The 15,963-nt window shown below is 44.9% G+C and overlaps 2 protein-coding genes across 2 annotated transcripts; both read left to right on the top strand.

The window, feature by feature from the left end:
* Nucleotides 1-5,152: 5,152 nt before the first annotated feature.
* Nucleotides 5,153-9,183, top strand: LOC308291330 (aquaporin-4; the record flags this gene model as incomplete). Its single annotated transcript, XM_080733316.1, has 5 exons — nucleotides 5,153-5,338; nucleotides 6,013-6,174; nucleotides 7,491-7,661; nucleotides 8,015-8,095; nucleotides 8,968-9,183. Exons 1-5 carry the CDS (start codon nucleotides 5,174-5,176, stop codon nucleotides 9,181-9,183), a joined length of 795 nt encoding a protein of 264 aa, XP_080589442.1. The 5' UTR covers nucleotides 5,153-5,173.
* Nucleotides 9,184-13,812: 4,629 nt separating this feature from the next.
* mipb (major intrinsic protein of lens fiber b) lies at nucleotides 13,813-15,411 on the top strand (the record flags this gene model as incomplete). The annotated part of the gene is made up of 4 exons (XM_080733168.1): nucleotides 13,813-14,172; nucleotides 14,582-14,746; nucleotides 14,882-14,962; nucleotides 15,226-15,411. The coding sequence occupies 4 exons, from the start codon at nucleotides 13,813-13,815 to the stop codon at nucleotides 15,409-15,411; spliced, it is 792 nt and encodes a 263-aa protein (XP_080589294.1).
* Nucleotides 15,412-15,963: the final 552 nt, after the last annotated feature.

The raw sequence follows: 15,963 nt of genomic DNA, 5'->3' as shown, positions 1-15,963 counted from the left end.
AATTGGGGAACCCTGCTGTACACACTGTATGTTAATGATCAACAAATCTGCATAGCGATGCCTTCTTTTACTTCCACAGATTAATTCTCTTTCTCTCTCACTCTCTCAAATCCCTTAGCTGGCACTTTGTTAGGAGTTTTAGTGTGTGTGTGTGTGTGTGTGTGTGTGTGTGTGTGTGTGTGTGTGTGTGTGTGTGTGTGTGTGTGTGAGAGAGCGCGCGCGCGTCTATTTTGTGTCAGTGTCAGCATATCTGTGTGGAGGGGGCTGAAAACTCCCCACGCCAGCGGGTTCCACTGTGCCCCCCCCTCTCCACCATCCTGCCCCACAACAGGGGGGGCTTAGCTCCACAAAAGCGAGGATAACGGTGCCTGTGGATGGGGGTAATCCACACCATAATGGGGCGCGCTAACTCTCCGCCCCAACCAGTTCATTCTGGACCCGGTCTGCCACGCTGAGGGCCCCTGACTCCAAGAAGGTCAGGAGACCCCGTTTTTGGACATTTTCCGTCCCCTACCTTACCTGTCCCCCCCCCAAACCCACAGGCTGCAGTGTGCTTCCATCTCAGCATGATCATCACCCATTTTGAGTGAAATGGAAAGGGTTCCATATTATCATTGCACTAACACAGCATTAGCTTTAGTCTATTGCCCATGCAGGGGTCATCAATATGTCTGTACACGCACAACACGGACAAGACAAATTTCAGATTTTCTTTTTTACACACGATTACAATGTTCTTATGTTGATAACAAGACCCAATTACCAAATGTCAGTCTCCATATTTTCTTCAGAATATGTATGACACTTATTTACTAGGTAAATAAGTGTCTTGCATAGGGGAAATTCAAGTGTTACAGCAGCTCTCATAGAGACATCAATAGAAACACATTATAATAAAAGAAAAACATCTAAAATTGCCGTCTAAGCACAGTCAAACTACAATATTAATAAATAGATGACAGACCAAGTCCGATAACTTGTATCCCATCAGCCCCCATCCTAATCAGCATGATCAAGCCAACCAGATAAGTAGTTGTACAGTCTTATTGCTGCAGACAGAAAATATATCCTATAGCATTCATTATTGCAACTTTTGCTAAATCTTTGCTGATCGCTTTGTGAGCTTGTATATAAAAAGCCGTGCCTTCTTGGGTGAAATCCTTTTAGCATACTATCGTATCTAGAACTGTACTTTCTGTGATTTTATGCAAACCGTAAAGTTATCAATGGTTATCAATCAATATGATAACCAGATCGCTCGCCGCAATTCACGCTCGGCCTCACACCGACCGCTCGGCGAGGCGGTTCTTGTATTCTTGTATTTGTTTTACTGAGGATAAGGTTAGAAATAGGGTTAGGTTTACCCATTTAGGCATAGAGGTTACGTTTAGGAATGCCAGGCAGAGACCCTCCCCGCCGGATAGACGCCCGAGGCGATTGTGTTTTGGGGCGAGCGTTCTAGTATTATTCAATATTGTAGCAATTAGACTGGCTCACTAACATGGCAGCGGCCTTGGATAGAAAGGTGAGCTAACACTAGGGTTAAGTGTCAAATATCTGTGTTCAATATCTTGTGTCAATCCCAGATTTTCTGTGTGAAAGGGATGGTGTTCATCTAACTAACTTAAAGTTACAGTTGATATTCATAAGATGCAAAAAATATTCTAAACCAAATATAAAAAACAAATGACCACGAAACCCTCTGATTTGCAAAAAATATTAAAAGTGAATGCCGATCAGTATCTGTTTAAACAGAGGAATTCCCAACAGCCTGCCCTGTCGTCGTTTTGGTGAAGAGCGATGTTTGTTTGGCATCAAATAGGAGGTGAAAGGCATTCACAGATGCAGCGGTACAATGGCTGCTATGGCAACCGCATCATGAAAGTGGCTGCTGTCCCCATGGTGATCACATGAAGTAGTGGGCAGGGGGAGGGAGGGGGCGATGAGAGTTCATTTTGATAACTTGGTAGGATGGAGATTGATAGTGGGGCAGGATGGAGATTTTGATCGTGTCCAGATCGTATAATAATGACACCATTTATTTCAAGTTGCAATTTTAACTGGCGAGAAAGCATCTGTGTCATTTTAGACCAATTTAACCATTATGAAAAAGTCTGGGAACCATTGACATAGAAACAAGGTTTTTCAGAAAACGTATGTTCTGGATTTTCTTTTTTAAATGGGCCATTTAGTAGACACTCACCTTTGATCTTTGACCTGTCATCATCACTGCTTTACTCCCGTAACGATCCACGACAATCGGACAAAGATAGATCATAATATGTTATATTGTTTGATCTGTAAATTGGCAAAATTAGTCTATGTTGTTGATGTCATAACTTCTGTGATCGTCTTTCAGTGTATAAGTATGGTCGCTTCCCTCTCCTAATTCATATGAAAATCGGGCTCAGGAAGTGTGTGAAGCAACAGGTGCTACAAAGGACTCCAAATTAGAGAGGACTGGCAGAGGTACAAAACAGGGGGGGACGTTGCCATTATTAACCACTTTCAGCCCTATTTTTTAAAGCATTTCAAAACCCTTTTTCTTTTTTTTTTTGTATCGACACAAGCTCATTGTAAAGCTTGTAGATCGGCTGTTTTCGGCAAAGAGATTTGGTTCCTATTTTCGTACCCCTAAACTTCTTTGCCTTTTTTTTACCATTTTGAAAAAAAAACATTTTTAAATAGTTCAAATAGACGACCTACAAGCCCACAACGTGTCAATGTAGATTGGCTCTCTGAAGTATTTTAAAATGTTTTCCAAATAGTAACAAAAAGGAAAAGACGTTTAGGGATAAGGGGTAAGGCATGGACGAGAATATAGCTGTTGGTGTAGAGGGCAAACAGGAGCGGGGCTGCATAACAGGTTCAATTGTTGGACAAATGACAGACATGGTTTCAGGACTATAACGATATCTTTATTCCCAAGCCACCACACACTGCTTAGCTTACCATGCCTTATTGGTGTGATAATGTGGTCGATACTAATACTACATAGCCACAAAGAAAACAAAACAACATCAAAAGGCAGACCATGACTCAGCAGGTATGACTACACACCTGTTGTGCATCTGGGTTGATTGAAGCACACAGGATAATTTAGTCATCCCCACAAAACATTGAGGGGGAGACTAGAGCTCTATCATGACAGGTCTGTCACCTGCCTTTTCATGCCTTGTTTCCTTGTGGCCATTGTATCTACCACGTTATTACCGCAAAGGCATGGCAAGCAAGTGTGTGGTCGCAAGCGAATACAGATAACCTTTGTCCTAAGACATTGGCTGTCATCGGTCTGTCCCAATAGGGCCAAGTATTTGTAATAACAAAATAAAAGTACAATATTATTATATAGTAGATTAAGTGGTTAAGACAGCAATGTGTGCAAGACAATACGTGAACTTGCCTGGTTTTGGTACAGAATGATGAGAGAGTGAGTGAGAGACACAGAGAGAGAGAGAGAAGAGGCTGTTTGTCATTGAAGGACACTTCAGAACAGGTGATGAGCTGTGCAGCCTAGAGACCCCCAGACCCTTAAATCCTGCCGACACACACACACACACACACACACACACAGAGAGACAGAGCCATCTGGACAGATTGACAGACCGTAAACAACATCATCTTGTTTGAAATGGGACTGCATGAGGTAAGCGACCTAGTTTACAACCTTGCATTTACCATAGTGTTTTGTGTAATTTTCTCTTCATGAATGCACTTCAAAGGATATGTTAGTATTTGTACTGTGCAAAATAAGAGCACCAGAAAGAATGTAAATAAAATAAATAAATACATGTAAATGTAAACAATGAGAGATGGTATTCATTAGATTTTTCAGTTGTTCTTTTCTCTAGGAAGACGTCATTATGTTAAGGGTTAATAATGTGTCCACAATCTGAAAGAAATCTCACTATTTTGCATTGCTCTTGGGACATTCTACATTTTGCATTTAAAAACAATTGTGGCATATCCTTGAGTGTCAGTAGAAAGTGCTATTAGTTGCTTTATTTCCACTCACTAGATATAACAGGGACTTTATATGGACTGTACTTGATCAGCTATAAGTAAAGTTGTTTCCAATGTCAATTGAATAACTGTGAAGAGAAAGATGTGCTGATATTGTGGTGGCCATTTTTGGACATGCAAAATGAGCAGACAATAATATTACCAGAAACAGATCAAGAGCGAGCCCTGGATGACCATAACAGGTCTGTAACTCTGAGAGTGTTCAGATGGGTCCATTTGGTTCCATTTGTACACTTGGAGTTAAGGGGGTCCTCGCAAATCAAACATTTGCGAACCACTAGTACAAGTGTCCTCCTAATATGCCATAGTGTCATAGTAAATCAGTGTCATACATATCGTCGTTGTCAAGTGGAAACCTTGTATGTCCAAAATCGTTTGTTTTGTATTTATCATTTTAAAAATGATTTAAACTAGTGAAAACAGCCGATCTACAAGCACACAACGCCTCGCGGAGGGGTTGTGTGCTTGTAGATCTGCTGTTTTCACTACTTTTGTGCGGCGGCCTTATCTGAGGAAGCAAGGCTTTGCTTTGCGAAAACATTTACACATTTGAAATTTGGAGATACAAGGTTTGCCGACAGTGACGATATTCTGAATAAAACCTGAAGTCTTGACATTCAGTAATTGTGTCTTATAAAGAAAATACGAACATTATAATGGTGTGTAAAAAAGACAATCTAATATTTGCCACGGACACGGCCAAGTCTCTGCCATGGACACATTTGTCCGTGTACGGACATGTTGATGACCCCTAGCTGATAATAGAAGCTATGGGGTGGCATAGCTCAGGGGTAGAGAAACCGTTATTAGAGCACGAAGGGTTCCCAGTTCGAATCCGGGATCCTCTTGAGTTAATGTCGAAGGGTCCTTGGGCAAGACTCTGAACCCCTAATTGCTCCCGGTGAGTAGGTTGGTATGGTGCCTTGCATGGAATTCCTCCGCCACCGGTGTATGAATGTGTGCGTGAATGGGTGAATGTAATGCACAATCTCTGTAAAGCGCTTTGGATAAAAAGCGCTATATAAATGCACCATTTACCATTTATAATTTATCCCAACGATAAACAACATCTAGTAAGATAACCATGGGCTCTCTTTTTCCCTGCCCCCTTCCCTCTGAGCAGCTCCGTGGTCGGCAGTTCTGGCGTGCCATGCTGGCAGAGCTGCTGGGCACCCTGGTGTTGGTGAGTACCGTTCTGGGGGCCTCTCTGCCTGGCCCCGACGAGGCCCCTGTGGGGCCCCTGTACCCGGCCCTGGCTGCAGGGGTGGTCATAGTGGCACTGTGCCACTGCTTTGGGGAGATCAGCGGGACTCAGGTGAGTCAGCAGCACCCCTTTTTTTCCTGTGATGTATTTTAAGACGTGTCAGCCTGTGAGTTGTGTGGCTGTTTGAATGTCAGTATTTGAGTATATATTATGCTGTGTATTGTTGCTGTCGGGCAGAAACCTTGTATGTCCATATTTAAACATGTTATAGTTTTATTTGTGAATAAAAAACGCCTGCTACTTTGTTGTTCAAGAGAGTGTTGTGCAAAGTGAAAGCTCATAAGCGTGTCTGTGTTTTTTTATACATATTTAACAAATCGTCGTCGCGTGGAAACCTTGTATGTCCAAAACCGTTCATTTTTATAATAAAAAGAAACTAACTTGTGAAAACAGCCGATCTACAAGCACACAACGACTCGCGTTGCGAGGTGTTGTGTGCTTGTAGATCTGCTGTTTTCACTACTTTTGTGCGACGGCCTTGTCTGATGAAGCAGGGCTTTACTTCGCGAAAAAACGTACTAAAATTTTAAATTTGAGATACAAGGTTTCTGTCCAACAGTGACGAAATGTTTAAGAAAGTACTAACAAGTGCTCATGACTAAAAATAATAACTACGTTGGATCCATTATGAACACGGCTTTTCCTGAAAACTAATAATAAAGTTCTGGACATGCAAGGTTTCCGCCCGACGACAGCAACGGTGTGTTTATTCCTCGTGTCCCCAGGTGAACCCCGCTGTCACTCTGACCATGTTGGCCACACGGAGGATAGACGTGCTGAGGGGCGTGGCCTACGTCAGCGCCCAGTGTGTGGGAGGCTGTCTGGGAGCCGGGGCCCTCTACCTCGCCCTGCCAATCAAAGCCAGAGCAGACTACTTTGTTAACAAGGTTTGATTGATTGATTGATTGATTGATTGATTGATTGATTGATTGAATACTATTAACACTTCTGCAAATGCAGTGGTAACAACATACAATGATGCTGAAAGGATAAGACAATAAGCCCCAAGGACTTTGCTTCCATTATGGACCTGTGTATATGTGTTCAATTCATCAAGACATAGAGTAACATACTGTACAAGAAATCATCAACACTAGTAGAAAACAGTAAGACTCCCTAATCGGGAGATAAGCGACCGTTGGTCGCTTATCTCCACAAATAGGCCAAAATTGTTTTTTTCCAAAATCGTCCTGATGGTGGCGCTATATGGGACAGATCCATGTTGATGACATGAGTGTAGACATACTGTGTACCGATTTGCGTGATTTTAGGGCAAAAATTGTAGGAGCAGTGTCCAAAAATGTGTTTTGCAAGAATCGGCCTCATGGTGGCGCTAGAAGAGGGCCATGTGAGAATTGATGGGTGGGGGTTGTGGTTTGGCAGGCATGGATCGAGGCAACGGTTGCGGAGATATGAGCAGGGCAAAAGTGTGACTGACTGACGGACTGACGGACTGACAGCCGGTGGAGGTTTGGATAGTATAGGAGTGCAAAGAAATAAACGTATATGTACAGATAACAATTGAGACAATTCAAACTTAGAAGGCTTTCCTAGGTCCTTTTGCAAATTGTGCTCTTTTATGGCGGTTTTGAAGGAGTCACACTTTTTGATGGCTGTTGGTAGGGCAATTTTGGTGGCATAACATTAGAAGGAAATGTAACCCCAGGTTTGTGCCTGGGTGTCTGGGTTGAACCAGATCAGTGGAGCTCCCTCTGGTGTTGTGCGGTCTTCACACTTCTGTGTGTTATTGTGAATAGCCCCCTCCATCCATCCATCCATCTTCAACCGCTTATCCGGAATCAGGTCGCGGGGGTAACAGTTCCAACAGATTTCCAGTGTTCCCTCTCCTGCGCAACATTAGCCACTTCCTCCTGGGGGGTACTCCCTCCATCAGGGAGACGCTCGGGAGGCATCCGCACTAGATGCCAGAACCAACTAAGCTGTCTCCTTTTTTCCAAGCGAAGAAGCAGCGGTTCTACTCCAATTTTCTGTCGGGTGTCTGAATGCCAGCCACCCGTCTGAGAAAACCATTTTCGTCCGCTTGTACCTTCGACCTTATAGCCTACTTTTGGTCATGACCCACACTCCATTACCATAGGTGAGAGTAGGAACGAAGAGTGCTTGGTAGAGAGCTTTACCTTAGTACAAAAAGAAAATAAATACTTTGAGGAGAGTTTTCAGAGTCCTCTCCCCTGGCCTGCAGGTGCCTCTGGAGGTGAACGCAGCCCAGGCTCTGGGCATGGAGGTGCTGTGCACCTTCCAGCTGGTCTTCACCGTGTACGCCGTGGAGGACCAGAGACGGAGGGAGAGCCCCGCAGGCACAACAGGGAGCCTGGCCATCGGGTTCGCCCACACCACTGGAGTCCTGATGGCGGTAAGCACTAGGCTAATCCAACCATTTTTTTTGGATCACTGTTTCTCCAATCTGGCTAGCCATTGTCAAAAAAAAGAGAAAAACAGCGGCCTCTCTGTTCTGTTCCTTTTCATTAGCACTACTTCTGTTCTTGATATATTACTGTTTTGGGAACCACTGCTTTAAATGTGGGAAAATAAATGGGATTTTTACTTGAGTTGACTCGTGACCCAGAAAAATTTACCCACAAACGGGTCGCGACTCACTGTTTGGTAAACAGTGATTTAGGCTCCCCCACCATCAATCCTTGATCCCCATGCCTCTGAAATTGGCTCACAAATGTTGAATGTTTGCATCATTATATCGTTGTCCAGGCAAGGTTCTCTGGAGGATGCATGAATCCTGCTCGTGCTCTGGGTCCAGCCATCATCGTTAACTTCTGGGAAAACCACTGGGTAAGAAGACCCTCTGACATCTGGGAACATCTGTGCTTTCCAGATGATCATTTCCTTCTGTCCAACTGAGACTTTTACTTTGAAGACAGAACTAATACGGCTTACAGTATATGCCTTACATTAAATATAAATATTTTAATAATACTTTTATTTATTTAAGAAATAGTTCATCTTTATCATTGATGATGTCATATGTCCATGTGTGGTCCAGCCCTATGCAATGTATGCAATGCATGTGCTAATAAAAAAAACAACGTAATACTTCCTAAGGTTAATAGGAACATCAAATCAATATTTTGTATTGTGACCATAGGTCGCAGTTTACTATCAGAACCGTCACATCTTGACTGTATCTGTCTGTATGTATGGATAATGCTTGTCTTTTTTGTTGATTGACTCTCAGCTCTGACATCACTCTCTGACATCACTGTGATGTCAGGGAAACCAAATCCCTTTTATGCCCATATATGGAGATCCCTGTGATGCCAGGGGGAACCAAATCCCTTTTATGCCCATATATGGAGATCCCTGCTCTGAGAATCTGACATCACTGTGATGTCACCTCTTTATGCCCATATATGGAGATCCCTGCTCTGAGTATTTGACCTCACTATGACATCACCTGTGATGTGTCAGGGGAACCACAGTGTCAGGTGTTACCCGTCCAGGCGGACGGACGGACGGACGGATATGGTCAAGCTGTGATGGTTGATAGTAAACTGTGACCTACGGTCGCAATAATGTATTAAGGCATATAAGGCTTATAAGCCAAGCCAGGGATCCTTTTAACACAAAATCGGATTGTTTGTAAATAAACGTCTGTCTAATATGTCTATGGATATATTAACTCTATTTCACCCGTGTTGCCTCAGGTGTTTTGGGTCGGCCCGATGATCGGCGCCATGCTGGCCGGCGTCTCCCACGAGTTCTTCTTCGCACCGGCGGCGTCCCGCCAGAAGCTGGTGGCCTGTCTGACCTGCAAGGACATCGAGATCGTGGAGACGGCCAGCGTGTCGCGCTCCTCACTGTCCACGGTCACCCAGAACGCCATGAGAGCCAAGCAGACTCACAAACTGGAGAACAACTAAACACATGTGTGTTAATGTCCCTGCTTGGGTGTCGTCTCCCCCCCTCCACACGCATAATTCTGTAATACTATATTGCTGTTCGTGAAGGTGTGTGTGTGTGTGTGTGTGTGTGTGTGTGTGTGTGTGTGTGTGTGTGTGTGTGTGCGTGCGTGCGTGCGTGCGTGCGTGCGTGCGTGCGTGCGTGCGTGCGGGCGTGCGTGTAATTGGTTTGAGTAACTCAATGGCTAATCTCTCAAGACAGCATCGTCAAAGGAACTTTTCTTTGACGAAGGATGTGTGTGTGTGTGTGTGTGTGTGTGTGTGTGTGTGTGTGTGTGTGTGTGTGTGTGTGTGTGTGTGTGTGTGTGTGTGTGTGTGTGTGTGTTGGATTCATGTTAATGTCTCTTTTCAGACCTTTCACTCTGCACTTGGTCTGCTCTTTTTTAACCTCACACAAAGATAGTAACTCTGGGGACCCCCTAGGGGTCCCTTCTGGACCCATGTTGAAGACCCCTGCTGTAGAGGGTAAAAAGGAGGGGACCACGTATAGTCGTTTTAATCGTTTCCATGTAAATGCATTCATGTTCTTTTTGTGCAGCAGTATTCTGTTGCACGCCGTCCTCCTGAATGCTTTGAAATTCTAAAGAGGCCGCCTCACTCTTTGCTCCCAGTTCAATGAAGCTCCTATCATCAGTCCATCATATCTCATCTCTAGTGTCAATTAGCGTACTGTACATCTCCACTCAAAGGCGTCCTATCTGCTCAGAAACACAGCTTCACACCCCTATAATGGCAACTCAAACATATACAATCATTGAAAACCGATTTCTAATGAATGCAGTGTGCAATTAACGCAGTGTGTGTTTTACACTGTAGAATGTACGAATAGGCCTATGTGGATGTATTTATTGAATGTCAACATTTTCCTCACTCTCGTTTAGTTCATTGACCAAAAATATTGAGCAGGCTACTGCAAATTGTGGTAGCATGTTTTCTGCAGATCTTTGTTTTAAGAGTCAGGGTAAAGCTAAAATATGTGTAACTTTTCTCTTCTACCCTGCACTTGAACCTGTTTTCCTGTGCAAGTGCTGCAATTTTTGCCTTTGAGCTAATAGCTCACTTGCTCGGGGGGATACATTGAATCTTCAAAATGTGTGTCAGATCCTGTGTTGAACTAAATAAAATGTCAATTAAATATTGTCTCTCACTGACTTAAGTTAGTGTTAGCCATGCACTTGATGCACTTTATGCCCCATCAATCAATCAGATCTGCTGTGAAAACAGCAGATCTACAAGCACACAACGCGTCGCTCTGCGCGACGCGTTGTGTGCTTGTAGATCGGCTATTTTCACAACTTCTTAAACATTTGTTTTCTAATTTATTTTCTGAGACCCTGCTGTGTGCCTGGCTGTTTTCTCTTTTTCTAAGCAAAGAATTCAATTCAACTTCAATTCAATTCAATTTGATTGAAGTGTCAAAGTTATCTCAAGACACTTTACAGCATTTATATCTTTACCTTATTTTATACCCAACTGTTTACGTTTCCCTATGTAATTTTATTTTATTTTATTTTATTTTATTTTATTTTATTTTATTTTGTGTTTTGTTTTGATCTGGGTAGATCTGTGTCGTTCTTCTGTGATGCACTTTGTAACACTGCTGTATAATTGGTTTGAAAAAGTTGTTTAATATTATGATTACTATGATAAACCTAAATTCATATTCTTATATCTTTGATCAAAGTCATGTTTCTTTTGTCTGAAATGTTTTGATATTAAATGAGGCAAAACCAGCCGCCTGCTCTGTAGCCATTTTGTCTGTAAATATTCTATATTAAATATATTATTCATAAATATTACAACTGCGTTTTTTTTAATTCAGAATGCGCATGTGTGCACACGCACATGCGCATTTATTAATTCCCTGTGCCATGTCATTTCATTCTCTTTTTCATACAACAACCCAGTGAAACCATACTAATTATTACATGCGTGCGCACCCGCACACACACACACACACACACACACACACACACACGATACACACACAATAGCTATATGACAGTGCTGCCAGCATTTTGCATTGTGTGTGTTTTGTCAAACATCTATAAAAGGGAGTTCAAATGGTGAGCTCAGCGTTCCCCATTCATCTCCCCCTGCCTGGCCAGTTCTCCACTGGTCAGCGCTATGATGCTCCTGCACTGGTCAATAAACCCCTGCACGCACACACACACACACACGCACACACACACACACACACACACGCACGCACGCACGCACGCACGCACGCACACACACACACACACACACACACACACACACACAGACGCACTTTCTCCGGCCCCTCACAGAGAATTTTCAGGGCTTTGGTGGGTGTGCTCGACTCTGGCCCCTCCTGCAGTGCCCACGCTCTCCCCTCTATCTCTCTCTCTCTCTCTCTCTCTCTCTCTCTCTCTCTCTCTCTCTCTCTCTCTCTCTCTCACACACACACACACACACACACACACACACACACACACACACACACACAAAGCAAACCTCTGGCTAATCAGTTCTGCTCTGAGTGAACCAGCAGTGCCTGGAAGCCTCAGTCAGAATGGGAGCCATTGGTTGCTGCCTGTCGTGCACCTCCATGTTCTAATGTTCTTGATCATACTGTACCACATCATCACACAAAAGCATCTAAAGTTGCAGATCTACAAGTTTTGAGCTTGAATCCTGAAAAGTACCAGTTTCGAAGACAACATGATGATCAGCTGCAGTTTCTTTGACTTTCCTTGCACTGCCTTTTTTACTTACGTTACTTTATGTCTTTGTATCACATTTTTTCCGTCTGCTGGCAGTGGCAGACCGTAACGAAGTACATATACTTGAGTTCTAGTACTTTACTTGGGTATTTGTGTTTCTGGATGACTTTCACTACACTACGTTTCAAAGACAAATATTATACCTTTGACTCAACTATATTTAGGAAGAAGTCTACATTATGCATTGACTAATTATTTATAAATTCTTTGGGGGGGGGGGGGGGGGGGGGGGGGGGAGGATGCCAAAATTCGGATACAGAATTTAATTGATATTCAAATGAAAATGCATTTTTGAATTTTAAGTATATATTTTTAAAGCAACCCTACTGTTACTTTGACTCAAGCAGAGTTACATACATGTGTGTGTATACGCGTATAGTTGACCAGGAGTGATCTATTCTTTGACTCATACTGCAGTTGACACATTGTCCATCATTGTATACTGGTGTCATTACTACATTGCTTTTGATCATGGAGTGTTATAATCATTATTATTGAAGGCCCTGAGTTCTGCACCTTTATTGAACCTTGCGCTCACGTAGCCCTCAGCTCAGTCAGCTGTGTCCTTTACTGTTATGCTCTTGAATGTGGTTATAATAATTATCAGCAGAGTTCGATCATTTATGGATCCCAGAATATGAAAGGCACACAGAATTTTGTATGTCACGCATATAACAAAGTGCTTCATATCGTATATAGGCCTATGTCTTCTCTGCATATGTCCATACACATTTTTTTATCACTTTTGCTTTTCCGTTAACAATCACATGCTTTGCCGCTGCAGACACAATGGTTTCACGAGGTCAGGCCTTTCAGTGTATGGGTCAGTTCAATGATGTTAGCATTAGGCTCTTCCGTCCGGGGCCCCAAAAGTGGATCACTGTATTTTCTGTGTGTGTGCTTGTGTGCCGCGGGCGTGCGCGCGCCTGCGTTTGTGCATGCTTGTATGTAGCCTACTAACGTGTGTGTGTTTTCGTACATGCGCGTGTTTCCGTCCATCGCCATCAGCACTTGTTTGTTTCTCATGTTATGATGACGGTCAAGAATTGACAGCGGTGAACATGAACATCACAGGTCCTCTTACTCTCCACTAAGGCCACGGGGTCTTCTTTTCCACCCGCTGACAGAGAGCATCCCTCTCTCTTTCACTTTCTCTGTCTCCTCCATCTCGTTACCACCTCCCCCCTCCCTATGGACCGACTCCCTGTCAGACTGCCCCTCTCGGTCTGGGGGGTCGGAGGGGGAAACCGAGGGGGTTAAGTTTGTTTAATTTGGGATGTGGAGCGTTGCCGCCCCCCCACCCCCCGCCCCGCCGCCCACCCCCCGCCCCGGAGGGATTATGGCGTCACCTGGGGCCCCTGGGGGGGAGTTATAAAGCCCCCGTCTGGCCCTCTCCACTCCGTCAGAGAGGCTAAAAGGTCCACCGGACACTCTGTCTATCCCTGTCTCTACTTTACAAACATCCCTCTTAGCATTGATGCCCACCTCATCTTGACAGTTCCACCCTTTACCTGAGATCTCCCACGCTCACTCCCACACAACTCCCCAAGCATCTCACTCCCTATGTCTTTGCGACAGGTGGACAGGGGCGGCAGGCTGAGTTGACTTCACCAACCCAGTTCACGGCTTGGTAGTTGGATTCCTCCGTCTTTGATCTACAAAAAGGGAGATCATTTTTTTTTATTTTTTTGTTTTGTTTTTTTATTTTGCATTTCAAAAAGTGCAAAAAAAAGGGGACAGGAGAAGCTTACCTGTTTTTTTTTTTAGACTCGCCCTGACAGATTAACGTTTTCTTTTTTAGAACCTTTTTTCTTGTTCCGTGGGGAGAAAGCAAAGCGTCACAATGTGGGAGTTCCGGTCCATGAATTTTTGGCGGGCGGTCTTCGCAGAGTTCTGGGGGACCATGTTCTTCGTGTTCTTCGGCATGGGTGCCGCGCTGCGCTGGACCACCGGGCCTCACCATGTCCTGCATGTGGCCCTGTGCTTCGGTCTGGCAGCCGCCACCCTCATCCAGTCCATCGGCCACATCAGCGGTGGCCACATTAACCCTGCCGTCACCTTCGCCTACCTGGTCGGCTCACAGATGTCTCTCTTCCGCGCCGTCTTCTACATGGCCGCCCAGTGTCTGGGCGCCGTCGCCGGGGCCGCCGTGCTTTACGGAGTCACGCCCAACAACATGAGAGGCAACATGGCCATGAACACGGTAAGCAAGCCTCCACGTTAGTACACAAACCTGACAGCTTTAGTGAGGTGGACAGCAAAAGCCTGGGTTAGGGTTTTTAAAAGTGTCATTTACCTGTCTATAGTTATTGTGATTGATTGGATATAGATGGAAAGTTCAGCAAAAAAAATATTTAACAGAATTTAACAATAGGGTAAAGGAGAATTTTTAAATAACAGTTTGTGTGCAATTTATAGACAGTATAAATAACTGTGAGGTATTGGGCCCAACTAGGATGTATAGCACATTTCTGTGGACATGTCTTCTACAAATTACAATAAAAGTCAACTCTAAACAGAGGGGAGTGAAGACGTCATGTGGCACACTTCATTGGATTTCATTTGAGCCTCCTTTCTGAATATTAACATGTTCTCCTTGCGTGTGTCTCCAGCTTCAGCCTGGCATCAGCCTGGGCATGGCCACCACTGTGGAGGTGTTCCTCACCATGCAGCTGGTGGTGTGCATCTTCGCCGTGACGGACGAGAGGAGAAACGGACGCCTGGGCTCTGCAGCTCTCTCCATCGGCTTCTCTGTCACCATTGGACATCTCATGGGGGTGAGGACTGAGGATCATATAGCAGACACTGACACGCACACATACACACTCACGTACACACACACACACACACACACACACACACACACACACACACGCACGCACTGAACAGCCTCTGTACTCTCTGTGTTTTAGATGTACTACACCGGTGCCGGAATGAACCCTGCCAGATCCTTCGCCCCTGCTGTGCTGTTCAGAAACTTCATCAACCACTGGGTAAGAATGTGTTTCTCAAACTTTGAAATTTGAAGGTCTCCCCTTAACTTTGACAGTGTACAAGGTTCCGTTCCGTTTGTACTCTGTCAAAGTTACAGAATTGTAAGCGTCAATTTAGACCCCCATAAAGGAACCTAGAGAGTCCCTGAAATCCACAAAAACACTGGGGTAAGATACAAGGGAAACCTGTGTTACTGTATACTGTGTATACTCCTCAAAGCTAAAACGACACAAACGCTAACGACACTAACGTGTTTTGGCAGGTGTACTGGGTGGGGCCCATGATAGGAGGGGCCATGGGCGCCCTGCTGTACGACTTCATGCTGTTCCCCCGCATGAGGGGCCTGTCCGAGCGCCTCGCCACACTCAAGGGCAGCCGGCCCCCCGAGACCGAGACCCAGCAGGACACCCGCGGCGAGCCCATCGAGCTCAAGACGCAAGCCCTATAAGCCTGCCCCCCACCCCCACCCCCTTCCCCCCCCCAACCCCTCCGACACCACCCCAACCACCCCAACCCCAGCTGGGGGCCGAGGGACGAGGGACAAGGGCCCCTGTGTCTGCCAACCAACCCCGCAGTTTAACCCCCACACCGCGACAGCCAACGACACACAGAACTAACCCAGATATATATACGTCACATCCCGACACATTAACTAACAACTATTATACGGAAGACATAACCCCAACCCCCCCCCCCCCCTCCCACACACACACACACATTCCCCACTCCGCTGTAATACCATAAACGAACATTTCACAACAGGTTTCACGACAACCTTCGACCTCAGCGTGCAACGAGATTCCTCTCATCCTCGTCATCATCATCATCATCCTCACTGGACATTGCATTGTGGGTCCCCCCCTCCCTCCCTCCATCCCTCCCTCCCTCCCTCCCTACCTCCCTTTTATTTTTTGATATAAAACAACAAAAACAAAACGTCGATCAAAAGCCTGTGACAGCTGCCTGCTGTGCCTGTCTGTCCGTGTTTTTTCTCTTTCCC

This window comes from Nannobrachium achirus (assembly GCF_963921795.1).
Source record: "Nannobrachium achirus genome assembly, chromosome: 9".
Taxonomy (NCBI): Eukaryota; Metazoa; Chordata; class Actinopteri; order Myctophiformes; family Myctophidae; genus Nannobrachium; species Nannobrachium achirus.
This window is presented reverse-complemented; position numbering and strand designations above follow the sequence as displayed.